At 38.3% G+C, this 25,935-nt stretch overlaps 1 protein-coding gene across 1 annotated transcript in view; it reads left to right on the top strand.

The window, feature by feature from the left end:
* The first annotated feature begins 7,065 nt into the window (after window positions 1-7,065).
* Window positions 7,066-25,935, top strand: part of LOC100887979 — a 53,514-nt gene continuing 34,644 nt past the window's right edge. Inside the window, exons 1-3 of the mRNA XM_030978012.1 lie at window positions 7,066-7,188; window positions 15,786-16,053; window positions 17,270-17,553. Of these exons, the coding sequence (XP_030833872.1) occupies window positions 15,917-16,053; window positions 17,270-17,553 (421 nt within the window). The 5' untranslated portion in view covers window positions 7,066-7,188; window positions 15,786-15,916. The remainder of the gene's footprint in view (window positions 7,189-15,785; window positions 16,054-17,269; window positions 17,554-25,935) is intronic.

Raw genomic sequence — 25,935 nt, 5'->3', positions numbered from 1 at the left:
AGTATGTAAAATGAAAAACCAATTAAAAATTTGTTATCATACAGGAACTTCACTTAAAATGACTAACATAGTGTTTTCTAACTGCATATATTATTTTTGTTAATTACAAGAATCTGTCGTATTTTAACATATATTTTGACTTTTTCACAGACATGGGTTGTAAAATCGAAAAACCAGATCAACACTTGTTATTTTACAGGAAATTTTCTCAAATTACTTATAAAGGGTGTTTTTTAACGAAACGCTGCCCTACTATTTTTGTTGAATTACAAGTATTTTAACAGACATTTTTACTTTTTCACAGTCGTGGGTTGTAAACAAAACTTGTCATATTAAGTTACAGGAAATTTTCTCAAATTACTAAAACGTTGTATTTTTACGGCCTCATGTTTTTGTTAAGCTGCAATTAGAAGTCAAGAATACGGTCGTATTTTAACAGACATTCTGACTTTTTAACGGACCTGGGATGTAAGAATCAAAAACCGGTTAAAAAATTGTCATCTTACAGGAACTTTTTTGAAATGACTAAAATGGTGTATTTTGACTGCGTATATTGTTTTTGTTAATAACAAGAATCTCTCGTATTTTAACAAACATTGCGACATTTTCACAGACCGGGGTTGTACAAACCGAAATACCAGTCCAAAACTTGTGATATTACAGGAACTTTTCTCAAATTACTGAAACGATGTTTTTTTACGGCCTATCCTGTCTTTGATCGTACAATAATATGTCGTATTTTAACAGACATTGTGACTGTTTAACAGACCTGGGATGTAACAATGAAAAACGGTTAAAAATTTATCATCTTACAGGAACTTTTTTGAAATGACTAAAATGGTGTATTTTGACTGCGTATATTGTTTTTGTTAATTACAAGAATCTGTCGTATTTTAACAAACATTGCGACTTTTTCACAGACCTGGGTTGTACAAACTAAATACCAGTCCAAAACTTGTGATATTACAGGAACTTTTCTCAAAATACTGAAAAGATGTTTTTTTTACGGCCTATCCTGTCTTTGATCGTACAATAATATGTCGTATTTTAACAGACATTGTGACTGTTTAACAGACCTGGGATGTAACAATAAAAAACGGTTAAAAATTTGTCATTTTACAGGTACTTTTCTCAAATTACTAAAATGGTGTATTTTGACTGCGTATATTGTTTTTGTTAATTACAAGAATCTGTCGTATTTTAACAAACATTGCGACTTTTTCACAGACCTGGGTTGTACAAACGAAATAACAGTCCAAAACTTGTGATATTACAGGAACTTTTCTCAAATTACTGAAACGGTGTTTTTTTACGGCCTATACTGTCTTTGATTATTATGTCGTATTTTAACAGACATTGTGACTGTTTAACAGGCCTGGGATGTAACAATAAAAAACGGTTAAAAATTTGTCATCTTACAGGTACTTTTCTCAAATTACTAAAATGCAGTAGTTAAACGGCATAATTGTATGTAATAACTCCGAGAAATGTCTATTTTTAATAGATATTCTGTTTTTCTCACACACTTGGGTAAATAAAAACAAGGAACTGTTAACATACAGCAATATTTTTGTTAAATTGAAGAAACTCTGTTATCTTACAGGAAATATATGTAAATTAAAACAGTACCATGTAAACGATTTGTCATTTAACAGGAAAACTTGTTAAAATATGAGAAAATGTTTTTTTAACAGAATTTTATGTAGGGCTATTGTAAATTTATGCTGATTTCCGGTAAATCAACAAACTTGCTGTCGTTTTACAGGAAAACGGCAGTAAAATTGAAGTAACGGCAATAAGTTGTAATTTCAAGGGCCAAAAAAACTGTAGTTTTACAGAGATTTTTTACAGTGCACCTATGATAAATTCCAATGACTTTTCATGACTTTGGAAGCTATTTTCTTCTTTATTTTCATGAATTTTCCAGAACTTTTTTTATGGCATGACTTTCCACGTTTCTCCATGACCGTAGGAACCCTACATCGTGGTGTGACCTGCATGTCACGAGTTGAGAGTTATTGTTCCAAATGGAGAATTACCACACAAATGATGTTTGGTTTATTCCTTTTTATCAAATAGTCTTTTCATTCACACTTCACTACAACAGTTTTATGAAGTACAACATTACAAAGAAGCTATTAACATACATATACATCACTTTATTAATTTGCATTATGTTAAACCTAGATATTCACAACTAGTTCCATTTTGATGGATATATCATTAAATAACAACATATCTTACTGCCACTCCATGATACCTACTACCAGAATATAGTTATCTACTATGGCTCTTTCAAGAATCTTGGTGCATGAGCATGAAAATAAAATTGATAAATTCATCACTTTTTAGGAAACTAGGCATCTTTTCACAAAACAGCTTAAGTATAAGTTCATCAACGTCCCGATTGAAACGCTGCTTGTTCCAGCACATTTCGATGGGATGTTGCTGAACTGGTACTGAAGATAGTTTTGTGAAATCGGTGCCCTCAGTGTTTTCTTTTTTTTTTAAAGATTTACCATCCATTCATAAAGTTTTAATTGCAGCAAAGCAGCTTGAATTCAGGAGAAATCTAACTCACATGTGTCATTACTCATCCTGCTTTCTGATTGGTCAGTTCCAAAGGAAAGCCATGAATACGTGAATGTAACATGCTTGGAAATAAACCTGAAATGGATATTTGAAAGCCATAGCTTTATTGGTTGGCTTGGCTTATTTTACTCTCTGAAATTAACATGCAACTTTTTTGAAGTTTTGATCTAGTGAATGGAACCGAGTAGATCTACAGGTATGCAAAAATACAAATAAAATGACGGGGGGGGGGGGAATAAAACATATACATTTTTAGAATTGAACTTTTCATTTGTTTTCTCATCTTCATCTTTGCCTGAAGAAGGTTTTGCACGACAAATAATAACGCCACAGATATGACGCCGTATAGACCGCCCTTTTTAATGTGTAAATAAATGGTAACTGCATACAAACCAGATCCTGCACGTCTTCACTGAGCTCTGTGTTATAAGAAACAGAAATGTGAAGCATATTACACTCAACATCAGCATAAACAACGCCACGGTATTGCCGCATCATGATATATCTGAAGGAGATTTAGGATGGCAATTAACTATGTCATGCCCATCACACGTGGCTAATCAAGAAAGGTTTGTGTTAGAATATTTTGCACTGAGAGCAAGAAAGGCATTACCTGACCGATACAAATTTGACATCGAATCAAATCAGATATGAGTGAAATGACAAATTCTCTCCCCCCCCCCCCCCACCCCCAGCCCAGCCTTTTCTCGTGAACACTATTTGTGATACATTCTCCTGCTGCGATAATGAACTGTCTAAAATTAAAAGTTGTGCTTGGAGATACTATACAGTTTCATACGCATATTTATAACGCTTGTCTTTTTTAATACAGTGTGTTTGATTTATACAGAAACGGCAAGCAATTAGCGATCGAGATAGAGGAGGGATGGGGGGGGGGGGGGCTATGAAATAAGGGTGGAGGAAGAGGATTTTAATATTTGGAAAGAGAGGGTATGAGAAAGATTATGATGATGATGATGGTGATGATGGTGGTGGTGGTGGTGATGATGATGATAATGATGATAATGAGGGTGATTGCTTTGATCATGATAATGGTGATAATGACGATACTACTTCGGATTATAATACTTGATGATGATAATTTTGATGCCATTAATGGTGATGGTGATGGTGATGATGATGATGATGATAATGATAATGATGATGATGGTGATGATAGTGATGATGGTGATGGTGACGATGATGGTGATGATGGTGATGGTGATGGTGATGGTGACGACGATGATGACGATGTGATGATGATGATAATGATGATGATGGTGATGATAATAATAATGATCATGTTAATGGTGATGATGAGGATGCTAATTATGACATCACAATAGGGGACGCATAAGGTAATATATTGAAAGTGCCTTAAGTTGATTTTCGAAAGTAGTTGGCATGCGATCGTGTTTTTGTCCACCTCCTGAGGTTTTTAAAAATACGTTGGTGGTTATCGTAAATTATTAGAAATACTCATCAACTAAATTGTTGATTACGGGTGTTCTAAACTCGGATGTTGGAAGTTGTTTTAAAAATGTGATCAGGGGTAGATTTGAAGGACAATTTTACAAAGTATTTTGTCATATAACTAGTTGATAGTCTCCTCCTTAGGCTCTTTCCCATCCTGGATGCGGCTTTGTCGTGTAGTTGATATTTGTTCATCATGTTGCCACGCTTGACATGAGCTTGAAACTCTTCAAACTCCCCCAATTTAAACAGGGTCGCTGTCACATGAATTGAAAAACCGTTTCTGATAAGTTTGCCTAAAGACATTTTAACAGCGCCACTGCAGTTTGACGTTTGTTATAAGAAGTTGGACGATTGAAAATGTGGTTTTTCTTTACTTTCTTGATTGGTGAGACGCCGTTTAAAGACTACTTAAATAGAATTATGAAAAGAGAATATATTAAAGGGGGGAGAGAGAGAGAGTGAGAGAGAGAGAGAGAGAGAGAGAGCATGGTAACCATTCCTGTGCCTAGATACCCTTCGAATACTAACCTAATCTTCGTACATAATGGGCAATGTACACATAGATTGTGACTTCAGTTGATTGAGTTTTAAGGCTTCAAGGTTTCTTTCGTTTTCCACATAATATAACAAGTTCAAATGAATGTGCAATACATAAAAATTCGATAACATAATATTAGACAAAAGATAAGACAAAATTATACATTTTGTCAAATAAATCATCTAAGATTGGCACAGTAGTAAAAAAAAACATAGTTGAGGAGTCTATTAAAAAAGCATGTCTTGTAATTAAAGCAAGTATTTGCGTTCCAATCAGCTCTGTTGACTTTAAACGGAGCCGAATCAGCCGATACCCGGATCCAAAGAAATTGTACGCAGAGCAATAGATAAAGGAGTGAACGTTTTACTTTATGGGTGTGTTATTTTATCTCGGGAAGGGAATGTGTTCACTTTGACAGTATAGCCGCGCTTTTATTGGTTTGTGAAATTAGGCATGAGACCCCTTCCCCCCTCATGTTAAACATGTTATAACTGTTATTAAGCTACTGAAATCGTGGCATTTGATTGGCTGAGAGCAAATTTGTCATAGATATTTAGCATTTTGTTTTGTATAACACTTAAGTTGTATGCAACAGGGCCGCTTTACCAATCTTTACCAATTCATTAAGAGACGTAGTTTCCTTTGGATGAGAGTGATAATTATATCCATGGGGTTAAGGAGTCCGACCCCCATGATAAACTGAATTGTGAGGGGATTGGATACCCCCTTTGTTGATCAATGACAATTTGTATATTTTGATTCCTTGTCTGACATCAGACTTTGGGTTTTTAGGAAATTGAACATGGCATGGCTGACTAAAAAAGAAAGGAGTTTACATAACTTATTGGGGAAAAAAGTTCCTCTGTACGCTCCGATGGCTTTTATCGTAACTTTGCCATGATGATGTAAAGAGCAAATTGTATTAAATTTTTTCGTTTTTGTTTTTGTTAATTATATATATAGGCCTAACAACCAAAGTTTGATTTTGTATTTATATTATTTTATGTTCACCTTCGCTCTCTCTCGGAGAGGTAGGAAAGGAAAAATATAGTTTAGCACTGGACAGTTAACCTTTATTATTTGGTACCTGCACCCTGTTCATGGTCGATATCTAAATTATTGTTCACACCATCGATTGAACGGAAGCTGTGAAACTCACTGAATCAATATTTGAACCAGAAAAAAGGAAACAGCGCCATCTAATCATCATTGCTGAATAACTCGAAAAACAGTATTGCCCGGCGGAAATAATCTTTTCAGATTGGACAGCCTTAAAACCCAACAACAACAACAATAACAATAACAACAACAACAACAAAAGGGTGGAAACGATTCAACGGTATTCCCAGCCGGGGGCAAGGGAGGGGCCAAATAGGGGCCAAATTCGGGAGAAAATATTTAGCGGCGAATAAGCGCGGGGGGGGGGGGGGAGTAGGTATAAGAGGAGTTTTTTCTTTCTCAACAGGGGGGAGGGGGTAAGGAGCACTAATTTGTTTCTTCCCAATTCGTGAGAGAATATTTAGCGCCGAATCAGCCAGCCGGCAAATAAGCGTGGGGGGGGGGGGGGGGGGGGGGGGGGGGGGGGGGGGTAAGGAGGTGTTTTCTCATGGGGTGGGGGGAGGGGTAGTGAGCACTAATTTGTTTATTTCTTGAGCGCCTTATCAGCTAGCAAGCGAATAAGTTGGAGTGGGAGGTATGTTTACTCAACATCCACCTACCCCCAACCCCCCCCCCCCCCCCTCGTGAGGAAAGGGGGAGGGGCCTGTCTTAATTTTTTCTTCAAAAAAGGTTAAATTTACCTGTTTTTGGCCAGGGCAGCCCCCCCCCCCCCCCTAGATCCACCACTTTTTCCTATAGGAGGTACTCCAGATGAGTAATAGAGATACCCCCTGAAAGGAGGGAAACAATTTGTCATTGACTCGAGAAGCAGGGGAGGGGCAACTTCGCACATTTAATTTACAATACAATTCCCAATCTACAACAATTACATAATGAAGATAGGAAAACTAGGGGAAAATGCACATAAAAACCGGCAGTCAGGTGTGAAGAAAATGATTAAGATTGTGACCAATGACCACAACACGCAGGTACTACTTGCTTGCAACAAACCTGTCTTTGTTCTCATTCAGCTATTCAACTCATTTCTACACAACAACCGCATATTGGCATAGGCCATAAAATGGGGATTCCCCATGAGGTAATTATAAGAGCGCGCGCGCTCGCGCGATATATGTAGGGCGTGGCGTGGCCGTGGCCATCATAGACAAGTGAAGTAGTGGCATTACGTGCGCAACGATCCAAATGTCGCAGCCATTGCGTAGTATTTTCAGCTAATTTCTCACCATTGACGTAAACCTTGATTTTCATCATCCAAGCTACATGCCCAGACTGTAGACAGAAATGAGACTTTCGTGAAATAGGAAAACCACCATTCCGCGTTCGCTCTAGATCTGATCACACGCATTTGTTCCAGGCTTCCCACCACCCCATAAACGCTACACATACAGTACTTGTGCATGCGGACGAACGAACGAGTGGTTTCCAAAATCGATGTAGCTGTATCCACAGAAAATTACCACCTGGTAAGTATGGGGATATCTTTCTTAAAACTGTACATGTATTTAATGTTATCTTTAATTACCAGAGAATCTGCAAGAAGGTTCTTGACTTGAGTGTATATGGGCTTCCAATTCCATGCAACTCCAGTAATATTCCTCCTCTTCATATCTTGTTATAACTTAGTAACTTGGTGTCTTTGCTTTGCCTTGTATAGACAGAAATAACCGTCTGATATGGGTCATTTCTTTAATAAAACTGACATTTGTTGACATTCCCCATATACAGACGGTACGCCAGAGATCTCGTACCGGTGTGGGGGTAATCTATAGCCAATTCTGGACATCTTTTTGTAATGTTGGCACACGACATTTTCTCCCCCAATTTTCTTTATTTAGATCTACGTTTCTGATCTATATTAAGCAGATAGACAAATACTATGTATTTGTATATTCCTATCTGGAGTAATTACATTTTTATTTACTATTTTAAAATGAGAAATTTACGGACTTACTCTATATGAGTTATCCCATTTTCGTCTCGGAACAATGAAACAGTACGTTCATGCACTCGAACTAGTAATGACATGACCCAGCGGCCGATATATTTTCTGGGTCAACCTATCAAAACATAGCCAATGTCCAATCAGAGCACTCGTTTCGTGAGAGTTCGTTGGTCAAGCCGGGCTGACTCGTACGTATGTACGGTAGCTATTGGACGTTCGAAAAGAAAAAATGAATATTCATCAACTAAAACCAAGATGGCTGACAACGGAGTTATTTGACTACGAGACTTTCTCAGATTAATCATTAATTTAGGATCTAAATGAGCAAGCTATAGATCGTAAGTCAAAATAAGCTATATAGACCAATATGTTATTTTTAATTTTTTAATTTAGATCTAGACTCTAATTATTGCAATATTGCAGCATTTATGAGGATGTAAAGAGTGAAAATCTTGTTGCATATCTCATTCATCTCGGTCCGGCCGAACTGAACCAATTGTTCCGTACAGTCCCCATAGGACGAACTTCAGTCTCTATAATCGAAGGTCTAGTGGAGCCAGACGTAGTCTCAGTGGAACAACCGACGATATAGAGAGACTGAAGCTTTTGGTCTATGCCTTGTATTGCTTTTCTGGTGTGAGTGGAACCAGATGTAGTCTTGGTGAAAAAAGCTGCTGATTCAAAACCTTTTTTGTCTTTGGCTGATCATCAACGAAACGGAGTTAAGTCTTTTGTCAATTCTGTTTGTTGCTTCGGCAGGCAGCCAGCAAGCCAGTGAAAGGGAATTTGTTTAATACAAATTTTATGGAAATGCAAGCATTTAAATAAACAGATCTTTGTTATTCCTAGCTCATCTTTACTGATTGAGGTGTCATATAAAGGGAAAAAATGGACTTTCTAGAAATTTGATTTTCTCTTTGACATTCAGATACCATCCGCCAAATGACTTTTTGGTACCGTTTCTTCAAATTTATTTTCATCACTCATGCATGAAATATGCATCATATGAAATGCATCAAATGAAAGAGGAGGATCAAAGCTTTACAAATATGTGGCATTTGTTAATTGTAATCGTGATTAAGTTATGATAATTCTCGATTTCGTTTTTCTGGGCCGCACTGCACTGTATACAAAATAATTTTTTAACAAAAACATAATTTAACTGATAAAACAATACCAAGTATTATTCATTTAGAAAGTTGCAGAAAAAGATGGGATATTAATTACATTAAGCTATTGCTTGATAGCGTGATAGCTTGGGGGAAAGGTAAGCCGGGGGGAGGGGCATGTGGTGATGACCAAAAATTAAAACCAAAAACTAGTGTTGGGGATGATGTTGATGATGACAATGAAAATGAAAATAAAAATATGCAGATGTAAACAACTCTGACACCAACAAATTATATAAGTATACAGGAGTTATAAAATATAGTGATGGATATTTTATAGGAAATTGAAAATAATAATCAATATTAATTCAGCACTGGGAAAAGATCAAACAATGTACTCTGAAAGAAATGCTTTCTTCGTATTGAATTTAAGGTTCCACATGATTTTATTGAGACTGGGAGATGCATCCCATAAGTGATTTTTTTTGTCTATGATTACACTACTGGAAAGAAAAAAACATAAAAAAACCGTTGAAGCGTCCTCGAATTCGCACATATCTATACAATTTGTATGCATGAAATCTAGGTCTTGAATGTGAAGTGTGAGAAAACACCCTCAAACTTACAATCCCCTAATTCTGTGGAGAAAGGGTGTATTGACATGAAACTTCAGAAAAAATTATATTTAATTATGATGATATGCACTATGAAAAAAAGGTCAGATTAGGGTTCTAAAAATGTCTAATGACAAGGAATTACAAGGAAGAAATTTCGGTAACCGATGTTCGCTTCGTCAGTGCCCTGAGTAGAGCATGTGTATCATTAAAATCACTGAAGTGAGGAGGTTACATGTGTAGAAGGCGTTATCTTGTTTAGCTTACCGAAGTGTGCCTTTAACACTGCAAAATATCAGTTGACATCCAGCAGGCGTTTAAAAAAAACATTCTCCAGAGTAGGATTTCTTTTTTTTTTTGATTATTTTTTTTGGTGTCGAAATACCGGAATGTGAAAAAAATTGATGATTTTTGGTTACAGTGTAAATGCACTGAGCTAATGTTTAGGTTTCTACTAAGTACCATATACTAGTCTTATTCAACCTCGTCTCCATTGATCTCCGCGAGAGCAAGTGGTGAGAACAAGCCCAAGCTATTAATTTTTATGTGTCAAGTCAACTTGATTGTCTACTTCAATATCATACCTTATAATTGAAAGGGTTTGAGATAATTGAAGAAAAAATGGACGGCATTGATTTTTTTATCATAAACAGCATGTGTAACAGTGATTACAAAAATTTAACAAAAAAAGTTAAATCAGGGTGCACTTCGTACATAAAAAGCATTCACTGATGCCAGCACGTACACAAAAGAAATGCACTCATGCAAAGCCAGAGAGATCAATGAGAATCCCTATACGGGGTACTCCAAATGAGTAATAGAAATACCCACAGAAAGGAGGGAAACAATTCAATGGGAATCCCTATAGGGGGTACTCCAAATGAGTAATAGAGATACCCCCAGAAAGGAGGGAAACAATTTGTCATTAGGGACTTTTAGATTTGCATGTTGACAAAGTGGACTGCTACGTGTGACGTCCTTTTAAGGCACTGGCGGTATAAAAGGACTTCACAGTGCCTTAGAAGGACCAAGGAGTTACTACACTAGGAGTGAACACTCTGCCCTTAGGGCTTTTCTTATCACTCAGAGCGGGATTATGAGGGATTAGGGGGTCCAACGAAAAACAAAACGACCTCTTACGCAACGAGGTCACCCTGGTCTCGATCTCCGGACTTTTATGTCCCATGCGCGATGCCGTGCTGAACTGGCCCTCTCTAGGAGGAAACATCGACAGTCCAGTCATAATATATAGGTGGTTTATCTAGACTAGCTCTATACACATGTCGATAGCTTCATCACATGCGACACACACTCTGATGTCGTGGTAGTCTAAGAATTCAGCTCTCGATTGGTACAAAGATCTCGAAAATCGGCAAACGACAAGCTGAGTTTTGACCTGATTATTGTTGAAAAATGTCCTTATTTTGTTCCATTTATATTCATATTTCAATGTAATATTAGTGGTAGACCCAGACTACCCCAGATGAAAATCATTTTTTTGCAGACAAATGAGATTTTCTTCTTTATTTGATGTATGACTCCACCGATCTTGGCCGTTCTTGTTATTGTGATGACCTATTGGAAACCTGTTAACATCTGCTGTGTCACTATTTTCTATTGTCCACTAATATATATTGGTGTGTGTTTCAGTTCACCTGGAGGTATTATTGTGCGTGTTGGACGAGTTGAGGAACTATAGCTGCTAGCTGGGCCGGCCGCCGGGAGGGCATGAATGAGATGACATGCATATAATTATAAGCGCTAAGCTTGGCGGATAGTTAGGATTATATTTAATGATTATTAAACAAACTGTTCTAATACAATTACAAATCCATTGTGATGTCTAGACTCTAGTGATGTCTATTGATTGTCTTTGACTTTTGTGGTGATTAATGATGTTGATTGTGTTGTCAAATATGCAATTAGATCTAGGTCTATTTGTATATAAATAGTCTAATGATAATTGATCCAATGGCCGTGGGTAATAGTATATTTGTAAAGCGCTTAGAGACATCTGTATTAAGCGCTATACCTATACAAATTAAATAGTCTATTATTATTATTAAATTAATATTATTATTACTGGTAATGTCAGGGAGCACCTCCCTGCATATTATCGATGGTAATGCCTAGATGTTTACATTTATGTTTACAATTTAAAGGTGGGGGGGGGGGGGGGGTGGGGGTAAGAGCACATATTTTATTTTGTCCAGTTTTTGAGGAAAAATTTCGCAACGACTCAGTCAGCCGCTGAATAGTCATCAGTCGTCTTCCGACCTTGCGCATGCGCTATGTGATGTTATTTACGACCCGGTGCGACCAGGCAGGGGCATTAATCCATTTAGTGGAATGGCGCTTGGGGAGCGCGGCATACAGGATGGGTCGTTTGATCCTAATCCAGTCCCCACTCCTAGTGTAGTAACTCCTTGGAAGGACGTCACAAGTAGCAGTCCACTATGTCAACGTGCAAATCTAAAAGTCCCTATTGGCTGGAGAAGCAGGACACCTTTGCTCCACATAATTTCTATTTGTTTACAACATATAAAATTCCAATTTAAACATAATGAAGAATATAATAACTATCGGAAAAATTGCAGATAAAACTGGCAGATCAGATGTGACGAAATTAATTAAGATTGTGACCAATAACCACAATAGCAGATACTCGAATACAACTGTGGCTGCAGCGAGGTCGATATCAAATTTTCAAGTCTAAACAAAGGCTTCTACGGGAATCTGTAGCTTTATTGCGGTGGTCACAACCCGCCGTACTTGCAAGTGCGTGCTGTCTACGTGCAAAAATGTGGACAAACTTTGTGTTATACGTACGTGGTGAGACCGCCTCCGAATGGATTCGGGAGCACACTGCACGAGGAACTTTCGCTGCGTTCGGGCTGCGGTTCAGGCTACCGATTCACCCCCAGTACGTGTGATGCGCGTTGCCGGTACTCCCTCCCTGCCTTTGCCACTCCCTCCCTATGTTTTCAGAAAAACGTGACGGCCGTGGCCTCCCAGAAACCGTACGGACTAAAAACACGCACGGTGGGTTGTGACCAACACTTTAATGATTTGAGTAACTATTTCATTTTGTTTCATTCCGTTTCATTCCGTTTCATTCCGTGAAAACTGTGCCAATCACAGATAAAGAATCATAAATACAAGTACATCATAGCATCGTCAATATAGCAATAACACAGTCTCTTTGAGAAACTCATCTTCATAACCTGTAACATAATCCCAGTCACTATTCTAGTCCATCTGCATTATGGCTTTACATAAAGACAAACTCACAATACAAGTGTCTTAACTAGACTTCACTATAGCTTGTTAAAACAATGAACCAGACAATACTAAATTCCAAATCTCTACTTAGTGCTTCAGCACTCTCATAATATATCTTCAAATTATTAGCAGTATCTTTACTGTTATCTTGTTCTTAATATAAAATCAAATGTACATAATATATCATAACAGCATAGGCTTGCATGTATTACATTACATACTAACATCAACATCTCTCAGTATGAATTAAAAACACACACACTAATTTACACTTTATGTTTCGACAATTCATAGAAATACATTAAATATAGAACAAAACTAACCTCTTTGCCTGACTTAATGACAATATTATGACTTCAATCTCCTTGATGCGCTGGCAAAAAGGGGATTTTTGAACTCAGCACAACCATGTTCATGTAGCCTTCTGAGTGTTTGATATCAAGTGAATAGCAATAGATGGTGCTATACTAGGCAACTTGTCTGAGGAAGTGCTATTACAAATATATATGTATTCATGTCATGCATTGTATTTACAATTGCACTGACAACAACAACAACAAAACATGTCTTTGTTCTCATTCAGCTATTCCATTCATTTCTATGCTAGCCTACAAATGCATAATTCGCATACCCGGAATGCCATTAAATTTGGGGATTCCCCATGAGGTAATTTTAAGAGCGCCGCGCACCTGCATGATAACATATATAGGACGTGGCAATGGTCGGCCATCATAGACTATGTTATAGACAAATAAAGTAGTGGCATTAAACAATCCCAATGTCGCAGTCATTGAGTCGTATTTTCAGCTAATTTCTCCGTATTGACAAGGAATTTTGATTTTCATGATAATAATAATAATAATAGCTAGTTCTTATATAGCGCTTTTTCAGGACCAAAGGCCCTCTCAAAGCGCTTTACAGATATATATATTATTACCCCGGTCATCGTATTCGGCTTACCCGCACACAAGTATGCATGCACATTCTCCACTCCCTGGGGAGCATTCCAGCCAGGCGTCATTTTTACAAGCACAATGCTAATCTAAGAACATTAGCTTTCGCATTCCTACCGGGTATTCATTTAACACCTGGGTGGAGAGTGGCAAATGTAGATCCATGTCTTGCCAAAGGACACTAGTGCCGCGGTGGGACTTGAACCGCAGACCCTGTGATCACAGTCCGGTGACTTATCCACTCGTCCCACAAGCTGCCAAGGTTGTACACAGAAACTACACTTTCGTGAAATAGGAAACCATCATTCGCTCCAATCCGATCCGCGCAGTAGCACTTCATAAGTTTTATTGCATCACACGATTTGTTTCCTTCTTCCCAACATCCCATAGTATAGACGCTAAACACACAAGCTTGTGGGCGTTTGGAGATATTATGCTGATGTGACCTAGCTATGACACATTGACGTCATACGACTCCAGTGGCTAATTACGAACTTGCTTTAATATTAAAGGCATCGTTTAACAATGTTAAATCTGAGATACATGTACATTGTGTTAAAAAAATTGTGCATCAAAATGATCACGAAGTGCATCTAAAAGTAAATATCTTTGAGTGACCAGGTTTACCATACCGACTCATTTTCCCCAATGGACTGTAGTGTTATGAAAACCGTTAGGAAAACGCCAAATTAAATTTCGATTTCACTCATAAAATATCTTGATAATCAGAAAAGTCATGGTGGTACTGACTGACCTAAAGTTTTGATTATCAATGCAGCATGAGCTAAATCCAGGATTTCGTTTCAGAATCTGAGACAAAGTTACCCAATCCCTTTAAGATTATAGAGATTTTGATTTATTTTATATCTATTTATAAGCTCTTCCATCAAATTGAAGTATTGTCTTCTATATGATACATATATAAACCTCGTAACTCTACTGTAAGTATACGGTCACCCAGGGGTCATTTTGTGAGCGTTTGCAGTACATGCACCCCACGGCTGCCACGCCTAGCATATTGGCAAAACGGCACTCAAGTCGCTTGCCACTGCACTACGGAAGTAATTTCAGCAGCGTTCGGATATGTCAGGCCAGGCCCACCCTGCAAGTCAAGGGCACACCGTACTGTATTGGCACTATATAGTATGGTATATTAGTGTCAGTTTGTGTCATGTTTGTGTAAATATTATTTGATTATGTTTGAAACCGTAAACATGACATGTTACATTGTAACTCAGATTCTATAATTTCCACTGAGGTATGGCACGACAAGCACCAAAATGCACCATTATTATATGTAAATAAATGCATCAGATTGCACAATTTGAAGTTAAAAAATGCAAAAGCTCCCACACTTTCCTTTTTTGTTTCAACTTTCACTATTCTCCTTGATTTTTCTGCTTACTGTAAGAGTAGGGTGTAAATACAAAGAAATACTAATAGTGTATAATGGGAGTTAACATAGAGACCGTAGTGATATCAGATGCTATGAATTGTAAAAATTTACATATTTCAACAATAAAAAAAAACATTGCACTACATCACGGAGGGTGGTGGGGGGGGGGGGGGAGGGGGATGCTCCCAAGAATTCCTTTGTATTTACACCCTACCATATACACAATGAAAAAATCTCAATATGATATTTGATTACCGGAAGCTTTATTTCATAAATCCTTTACATGTGTATTTTGTTTCTCTGCAGCACAAATCGAGACACCCATCCCGCCCCCTTCCCTTCCTGGATATAAGCTAGATCTTCACATGTCATCCCCTTTTATCTTTGAATAAGATTCAGTATTAAATTGCAAAAGAGTCAAGTCAGGAGGCAAATATTTGGATAAGGGGCGAAAAAGTGTAAACAGTGAACCATTTTTTGTACATTGTACATACACGTACATGTATGTCACTATCATTAATATGAGTAATTTACTCATTGTAAATAGTCATTTATTGTTTTACTCTTGACACTAAATTTACTTATAACTATCTTTTAATTTATATTATATCGCTGTAGAACATGTATTTTAACTCATGTCATGTTTATATTAATGATCTTGTGTTCAATGTTTTCAATGGTGGTGAATAAATAAATTCAATTCAATTTAATTCACTTCAATTTGTATAATTAACTGCATCAATCCCCTTTTTGGTCAATTACAGGATGTCTTGCTGGGGTTATCATTCATGTACCTTTCCAGCGGACTGAGTTTCTGTCGAATGAGAAGGATATCTTGCACCATGGATGGATTCTGCCTTCTCTATCTGCTCATGTCTTGCTGGGGTTATCATTCATGAACCTTTCCAGCGGACTGAGTTTCTGTCGAATGAGAAGAACATCTTGCACCATGGATGGATTCTGCCTTCTCTATCTGCTCATGATCCTCCTGGTGAGATCTGGTGATGTTGAAACCAACCCTGGACCAGACAGGTCAGTCTATATATGTATTTAAAACTATTTCCAGTTCTTTATTGTAACAGTAATGAGCAGTAGGGATATTAAAGTACTTTTCTTATCATTAAGCATAACACTACATTCGTGCATGCCAATTTTCTTCCATATATTCAAGTGCACTGCTTAATGAGGTATAAGCCTTGTGTGTGCACACTTCAATATACCTTTGAATAAATCTCATCAGTACATGTAGCTTTATAGAATCAGATATGTATACTCATGAAGCTGCAGGTACTAACAGTGCTCAGCTGTAGGAGCTAGTGTACATATTTGTAGGCTGGAGTAGTTTATTCTTCCATGTAGTTAGTTGTACAGTCTGTTTCGCCCAAAAGCTCATCAAGAACTGAACTAAACTTACAAAGTATGGAGAAAGGTGCTTTAATGAATCTTCTTCTTATCGAGTTCGAGTCACTACACAAGTCCTGTCCAGAATATGCAGTAGGGGTTACAACACAATAAGAGACACTTAAGGCCCCTCTAAATTGTTGGGAGCCCCAAGAATTTGATGGCAAAATTTCACTTAAATCGTATCATAATGTGAAAAGGGATGTCATTTTATACACATTTCTGCAAGGATTTAAAAAACAAATGTGTTAATGTCGAATGTTGATGGAAGAATACAAAATTTAGGTTTTCTGTGTACAACAGAAAACCGATATTATGTATTCTTTTTATCAATATTTGTCTTCAAACACATTTTTGGGGGAAATCTTTGCAGATGTGTGTCTTAAATGACATTCTTTTTCACATTATCCACTTGACTGCTATTGGCTTAAAAACGTGTTCATACCCCCTGTGCTACAGCACTTTTGTACTGTACAAAAACCTGACAAAAACTGTACACTGTACACACACAAAAAAAAAAACTTTTTTGTTTTTGTTGGAAGAGCGCCATCTACTGTTCAAGACCTGTATAACATCATTGCAGTGCTAATTACACAGTAAGGCTTGGCATTGTGCAGTGCTACGGTCTTGAAAGTGCAATGCCCTAAGCCCGTACATATACGTGGTACGCACAGGCGTGCAAGAGCGAGAAAACGTAAATGTCGTGGATATAGCAGTCAAGTGGTTAAGATACAATTTAAGTGAAATTTTGCCTTCAAATAGTGGTGAATTTGGGGCTCCAAACACTTAAGAAGGGCTTTAAGAGATACTTAAGAGATGCTTGATAAACTCTTGTTTTTAATTACAGGATTGTCAGTGAAAAGGAATTCTTACAGCTGTCCAAGCAAATTGAACCTAGCCACTACAAAGAGGTGGGCATTAACCTGGACATCTCCATTGCAGAGCTTGGTCAAATCAAGGAACGTAGCCAAAATACCAGTGATGCATTGATGACAGTCTTCACGAGATGGAGAGACAAACAGTCTCCAGGCACAGACATCAGGGCTCTTCTAGCAGAGGAGTTAGACAGAAGTGACTTAGGGTCCCTCTCTGGCGAACTACTTGCTGGCAGTCTAGTCCTGAAGCGGACAGGTGAGAAAAAGAAGGAAATCATGTCGGCTGCCCGCATGAAGGCCTTTACTGCCATCGATAATGTATTGCTCTTGCAGGCAGCCAACAAACACTAATTTGACACTTCCTTGTTGGCACAAATAGGGTTATTTTATAGCAGGACATCCCAGTAGACGAACAGCCCATGAGACTGATACTGCTCGTCTGTTGAACCCTAAAAATAGTTGTCAGAACACCAACGAGACCAACATGTCAGTCTTGTGGGTTGTCAGTCCATGGGTAGTTGGTCTCATGGACCTTTTAACAACTTTTCAGATAATAATAATAATAATAGGCATTTCTATAGCGCCGTCTATCTAGATAATTCTATTCCGTCTTGTGGGCTGTCGTTCTCATTGGCTGTGGTCATTAATACATGGTTACAGAACCACTCACTTTGTGCTGTGTAAGGGAGATGATTGAATTAGTTTCACATGAAGCTGTACAAAGATTTTAATTTAAATTTCCGTCATTTCAAGCCCAGCCACTTTTTGACTTATTTTTTTACTTCAAGTCGTGCACATCTTTTGACACAAAGTTTATGAAAATTGTATCATTACAGAGTCTTTAATCTTTTGTGACTTTATGGAAAATTTCTGATTTGTGTACAAAACAAAAGGAAGACTACATTTCTGTAAGTTCTTTCCATATCACGTGGAATTGCTTTGTAAGTTGTAATACATAAGGTTAAATTGTTATTGTTATTGAATCTTAGTCCAGATAACACCCTCAAACAGCAGAACTAAAAAAAATGGAAATTTGAAGTTGACGAACAGTAAATACATCAGAAAATTGTTTATATGTTCATACCCAGGGGGCACAGCAGGTTCGTGAGACATGGAATGTTGTAAAACGTTGTTGGGTATTAACGTGTTCAGGGGACCTCCCTGCACAATTTCTAGGTGGACTACCTTTGCGATATGCTACTGGAAAAACATGGCCGCCATGAATAAATACTGTTCTACAAATATGGAGATTACTTTTAACAGTACCTCATTATACTGTGTCGTCCCTATTTTCACGAAGTGACGGTAGTGAATGAAAATCGTGTACAATTTGCGTGCGGATTTTCCTCATTATCGTCACTTCATTAAAATAGAAACGATGTGTAAGGCGTCATATGAAAGACAATTAAATTTCCCACAAGATTATACCTCACTCAATAGGTTTGGGGATGATTGCATAATAATTTTGAGCAAAAAATGTCATTTTTTACAATTTTTTGCGCCAAAGTACATAAATTTGTCAATATTTAATCGATTATGATGTTGACTAACTTGAAACTTGCTTTAAAACTGTCTAGAAGCATGGTTGATATCATGTGCGAATTTCAAGTCTATTGCTATTTTGACTAAAAAGTTATAGCGCTCTAAAGTTGACACTTTGTTATGAGACAAAATGGCAAATTTGGTTGCTAAGGGCTGTCTTTTCCTTAGCAACGGTAACATAGTGACTGAAAAATAGAATATGTCACAAAAAGACGCTATCACCAAGCAGATGAATACTTTGATAGGAAGTATGATGTCAGATAATGCATTTTCATCATATTTTAATGAAATATATCGCTTAATTTCCGTTGCTATGGTGATAATATGCCTAGCAACCAATATATCAAAGTCAAATAGGATATAGGTCAAATAATACATACAATATGACCTGTTGCAAGTAACAGACATAATTTGCCATTGTAAACATGTTCATAGCGCATGGTGTGGTTCAGAAATTTCACCCTACCCCCCCTCCCCCCCCCCCCCCCCCATTGAAGCCCCCCCCCCCACCCCCATTAAAATCAAGAGTAATTTTGGGATGGGGGCAGTTTGTTGTGTAGGACATGATGTGTGTTCATAAATAATGCAGGCTATCGATCAAGTGATACATAAAATGAGTTCTGGATCCAGAAGATAGTCATGATTTTCAGTCTGAATCATGAAGACAATGGATGGAGGGGTTCAGAATGTGCACCCTACCCCCTTTCTGTGACCCACCCCCACACACACTCCTAGAAGAAAATATGAGCAGTTTGTACAAAGCTATATTCTTAAAGGTACTATGTCCCATTTGCAGGCCAAAAAAATGAAAAAGTTAAATTCCAACTACATTTGAAAGATAATACTAATTTAGAACTTCCCTAAAAAAGGTGGGGCTTGAAAATGTCTTCAAGTGGGAAAATAACCACTATTAGTTATCAAATTGACTTTAGGGCTATAGAGCCCAAAAGTAATAGTCTTGATTTTCAGACAATTGTACCGAATGGTCATACATTTTATGCTGCGCAAAGATTCAATCAGTTTAATCTTGGCCATCACAAGATGTGGGTTATTGATGTAGACAAATGCTCATGTACCCTTTACAACTCTTTTCATGTATGTTATTACCAAAGAAGAAAAAAAGCCAGTCAGTCACTCAATAGTGTCTGACAGTGAAGTCTAGCAAGTAAACGGGTTTCCTTGCATAATTTGAATATGAGGACACTGCTAATGTTTAAATTTCACAGATAGGATATACATGACATATTCATAATTCCTGCAAAGTTCTACAGAATTTGAGGTTGGCTGCAAAAGGGACATAGTACCTTTAAAGTACATTGCAATAAAAAAATTTGGTCTAGTATTTTTTCCCCAAGGAATCTTCTCAATGCGGTTCCATGACACATGCTCCGCCGACGATTGCTCCGCCGACATTTACTCCGCAAAACCCGACAATTGCTCCGCGACATTTGCTCTGCGACATTTGCTCCGACGTCAAATGCTCCACCGACACTTGCTCCGCCGACATTTGCTCCGCCGACATTTGCTCCGCCGACAATTGCTCCGCCGACAATTGCTCCGCCGACAATTGCTCCGCCGACATTTGCTCCGCCGACAATTGCTCCGCCGACAATTGCTCCGCTGACATTTGCTCCGCCGACAATTGCTCCGCCGACAATTGCTCTGCAAAACGCGACAATTGCTCCGGTGACAAATGCTCCTCGAACGACAGTTGCTCCGCCGACATTTGCTCCGCCGACAATTGCTCCCCCGACATTTGCTCCGCATGAAGCGATACTTGCTCCGTACGTGACATTTGCTCCGACGACATTTGCTCCGCCGACAATTGCTCCGCCGACAGATGTTCCGCCGACAATTGCTCCTCCTACATTTGCTCCGCATGAAGCGACACTTGCTCCGGTGACATTTGCTCTGACGACATTTGCCCCTCCTACATTTGCTCCGCATGAAGCGACACTTGCTGCGCCGACAATTGCTCCGCAAAACGCGACAATTGCTCCGGTGACAAATGCTCCGCCGACAATTGCTCCGCTGACAATTGCTCCGCCGACAATTGCTCCTCCTACATTTGCTCCGCATGAAGCCACACTTGCTCCGGTGACATTTGCTCAGACGACATTTGCCCCTCCTACATTTGCTCCGCATGAAGCGACACTTGCTCCGCCCAAAAAGTGTCCCATCAAATACAAATGATACTAGTACTACGACAAATGATTCGCCGACAATATTTTTTATCACGGGTTATTTTCGTTTTTTTTTTCTTCTTCATTTTCTGAATGCATTTCATGAAATATTGTAGATTAAATAAACTTAATGAATGTTGATGATGGGAGGAAAAAGGAGTTACCTAAAAGTCATTTCGAATATACTGAAATAACCATCTATCACTGTACGTCCCATATATTGTACACTAAACACTCATTATATATCGTGGGAAGTTTAACAAAAAAAGTAGAGCAGCAAGCCACATTCCCCAATACGCCCATACCTCCTAGTTAATTTAAAACAGCTCATCAATATGTAAGACCTGACCTCAATGCAAGCAAGCACATGCATCTTAATAGGTAAACCATCTGCAAGTAAAGCATTATACAATGTACTAGGTCATCATGGAAGTTCTAGAAAACAACAGGGGAGGGATCGAAATAAGCTTTGAAGGGCACTTATACGTAAAAGAGATAACTCATTCAGACAGGAAAATTAGATGGCAGCCTTTCTGCTTATTCCCATTTATACAAATCATTTTGTTGCAGTTTGATGTTAGTTCTTCATGATAAGCCAATTGCTCTTCTTCCGGTGGTTCCGTGAGTCTCTTAAAGTCAGTGAAAACAAAGTACTCGAATGAGACGGGGTGTTCTACACACTAATATATATATATATTTAGTAAAGCACTTAACTGAAGGAAAGAAACCTATAGAAAACGGACTGGATATTATTAATAATACTATTCTAAACAAGAATGTACTTCATGTACTACATTACGTTACAATTTCACGAGAGAAATAGAACTCGAGAGGGGGAGAAGAGAAGAAGTGATGAAAATGAAAGAAGACTAATAGCATGAGAGGAAAGAAAAGAGCTAAGAAGACAAGAAAAGAGCTAAGAAGACTAGAAAAGGGTGTGATAAGGAAAAGGATGAGCAAGAGAGAGAGAGAGAGAAAGATAGCCTTGAGCTTTGGATCAGCTAATGAGTAATACATGAAACAGATTTTTAGCGGAGCAATTATCTTTCGCCGGAGAACTTGCATAAGGAGCTTCAACTTGATTTTTTTTATAAATCAAACATTATGGGGAAAAGCAAAAAAAGGCTGAGCATTTATTGCACTAATTGTCAGAGCAGCATTCATGTCTTCCACTAGGCCACACTTTTGGATCAGAGAGCAATTTTATTGTCGGCGGAGCATTGTCTTTTACGGGGTACTTTTGGGGAGGAACAACAATTATTGTCGTAGTAGCCTTTGTATTTTACGGGGCACTTTTGAGCGGAGCAAATGTCGGCGGAGCAATTGTCGGCGGAGCAAATGTCGCGGAGCAAATGTCGGCGGAGCAATTGTCGGAGGAGCAAATATCACCGGAGCAAGTGTCGCTTCAGACGGAGCAACTGTCGGCGGAGCAACTATCGTTCGAGGAGCATTTGTCACCGGAGCAATTGTCGCGTTTTGCGGAGCAATTGTCGGCGGAGCAATTGTTGGCGGAGCAAATGTCGGCGGAGCAATTGTCGGAGGAGCAATTGTCGGCGGAGCAATTGTCGGCGGAGCAAATGTCGGCGGAGCAAATGTCGGCGGAGCAATTGTCGGCGGAGCAAATGTCGCGGAGCAAATGTCGCGGAGCAATTGTCGCGTTTTGCGGAGTAAATGTTGGCGGAGCAATCGTCGGCGGAGCATGTGTCGGGTTACCTCTCAATGCATTTGAAATCTAATGGGAAAGTTTGTCAATGTCTTCTCTCACCCCCCCCCCCCCCCCCCCCCCGATTCGAAAATTTGACCCCAATAATTTATTTTGTACAATAAATTCATTAACCTGCTAATAAGCGTAAGATAGTTAGAAACATGGATAGACTGGCATCATTCTCTAAAAAAATAGATCCTTGGAGGTTGGAATCAAATAAAATGATGAGTTGGGGTGGGGGAGGGGATGCAGCTCCCCTGCCCATTTTGAACCTATCCATATATTGGGCAATCGTCACCTCTTATCCAGGCAGCAAGAAGCTAGAATAACGACATATCCCAGTATGCGACTAGGTGCTGGAATACATATAATCTGGTGTATTTTTCATAACAAAATGACATTTTTACCATAACTAGGTGTACTTTCTAAATGTTTACAATTTGGAATTACATTATGATAGGGAAAAGGAGTCTTGTCTAATTATTTAAATCTTTTAAAGGCCAAGGGAAGATAAATGCCAATGCCCAACTCATTATGTGTGTCTCGGAATCCCTCCTTTCTCCTTATAGACTTTGACCCAAATTTTACAAATATTGACTTCTGCAAGAAACCAATGAACGTCATCAGTGAAAATACACGAGTCCAGTACACTGTCTTCATTAAAGGAATAGTTGAGTGTTGGTCAATACTCACATTAGCGAACGAAACTATGATCTACACATAAAAAACATACAATAAATGTCTAAGAATGCATCATTGAAGATATAAATCCGAAATATTACATTAGAGTGAATTTATATGCAAAAAACCTGTTCGACTGCAAATGATTTTATTTATCAAAAATTTTACTTTCGAGGCGTGTTCAGTGTAATTGTATAGCGCCACCTCTCGGTCAAGCGGCAGCACACCGTGAATTTTCGCCAAGACGACGATCGGATATGGGCGCGCGTGCAAGTAATATCCGAACCATGTCTATAGCGCGCTGACTGATTTATATTGTACACATTATGGTATGCGAGGCCTGCACATAATTGCATGGTCTGTGGTACTGGTAGCGCTATTGTTTTTGAGCGCGATATGCGAATACTGTATGTGTATGTAGTGCGAGTACGCTCGACCTAGTAGTGTATGTGTATGTATTGTACGTCGTATGACCCAGTTGATTACTTCTACAGTGTAAAGAAAGTGGCTTACTCTATCAACCAATATGTGAGACAACGCAAGGGCAATTTTGTATTTCGTTTGTAGGAACAAAGCTGTGGAACAGGGGCGTAGACAACGGGGGGGATGAGGGGGATGCATCCCCCCACCTCACAAGGTGGGGGGGATGGCATGTACAATCATCCCCCCCAGGTTTTGGGGAATGATATTTGCTTACTTAATAAGTCATAATGATGATAATAATAGTAATAATAATAATGATAACAATTATAATATTAATAATAATAATAATTATGATGATGATAATAATAATCCTCATCATTATTGTAATTGTGTTTATTGTTATTAGCCGCATTCACACGGTGAAAGCCAATTCAGCCGGTAAAAAAAAGAAAATCTTACAAGTATTTTGTGGTTATCTTGTGGTTTGGAAACCACAAGAAAACCAGAAGATTAAACAGGCGCGGATCTACGGGGGGGGGGGGGGTTTAGGGGGGTTAACCCCCCCCCCTTGGGCGGCCCAAAAAAAAAAAAAAAAAGGAAAAAAAAAAAAGAAAAAAGAAAGAAAAAAAGAAAGAAAAAAGAACGCACGCTGGAGAGAAACCCTTTCAAGTGCAAATATTGTGAGAAGATATTCAACTCATCTGGTAACTTAACCAAACACATGATAACTCTGGATATAACTTTGTATTTAACTGTTACTTGATTTAAAAAGACGTTATCATGCACTGCTTTTTATGGTCTCCATTGTGTTAATAGATGCCAGGAAAACATCACTTACGGGGTTCAAATAAACACCCCGAAAAAAATCGGCTCGCCGCTTCGCGGCTCGTGGACGATGCTCCGCATCGTCATTATTTTGGTCAACCCCCCCCCCCTTAGCAAAAAGCTAGATCCGCCCCTGAGTCATCCCCCCCAGGTGTACGAACCTGTCTACGCCACTGCTGTGGAATGATCTCCCAGATGAAATTAGATTAAAAACATCGAGGTTATCTGTCCACCTACCTTCTATGTAAATGACGTGGGCCTTCGTTTTTCCTTTTATATTACTTGTCTTCCTTTTATAATATGTGAAGAGTTTCATTCCAAAAGGAGCCAAATCCACTTTGGGTACTTCTGAGTAAATTGCCTTTTTTATTTCTCCACTTTCCCTTTAGCCATGTATACCTTCATGTTGTTATATATGTTAAAGGTGTCACCCTGCATGGACCTGATTATCTGCCAATAATGATAAGAAAAAATCTTCCCTTCGGCTTTTCTGATGTTTACTAATTTTTTTGATTTTTTATTTTCGTGGATTTAGCTCCTTTTGGAATGAAACATGTTATTGTACCTAAAAAATAAAAAATAAATCATATTTTCTCAATAAAGTCACTGAAATTTTATTCAAATTTAGCAGCAAACCTTTCCTTTTAAATAATAATAGTGAAATCACACATAAATATAACCTTTCGAAAAGAAAGTAAACAACATTATTACAGTTTCATTCCAAAAGGAGCTAAATCCATTCAATTCCAAAAGAAGCTAAATCCATGTTTCATTCAAAAAGGAATTACTAAATCCACATTTTTTTTTTGGCACATATCGCACGACAACCAAATGCCCTAAGATGTTGATACCCACTTTGATAGAAAAATAAGGTTTTACAAAATGGAAAAATACTAGAAGAGAAAAGGTAAGAAAGAGTAAAGACGGATTGAGGACGGTAAACCCCAAACAAGAGACTCAAAAGATCTACCCCAGAATCCTCTCACCGGCACCAGAGTTGCCTAGGCCAATGATGGCCGAGAAGATTGCGCAATGTACCGCGCCGGTCTGGCAGGAAGGTGCCAATTGCGGTGAGGGGTTTTCATGGACCAGTAGATCTGAGATTATATTATCCAAAAAAAAGAGATGAATATGAATTGACAAATAGTACCAAAAATAGAAGAAAAAAAAAGAAATAAAGTGAAAGGCGTAAATATTCTAAAAAAGAATGAAACGCCGATAATACCAAACAACAACAACAACACAAAATCTAAAAATTTGATAGAAATCAGAAATAACT

Source organism: Strongylocentrotus purpuratus, unplaced genomic scaffold (genome assembly GCF_000002235.5).
Source record: "Strongylocentrotus purpuratus isolate Spur 01 unplaced genomic scaffold, Spur_5.0 spur5_scaffold_1, whole genome shotgun sequence".
NCBI classification, from domain to species: domain Eukaryota; kingdom Metazoa; phylum Echinodermata; class Echinoidea; order Camarodonta; family Strongylocentrotidae; genus Strongylocentrotus; species Strongylocentrotus purpuratus.
This window is presented reverse-complemented; position numbering and strand designations above follow the sequence as displayed.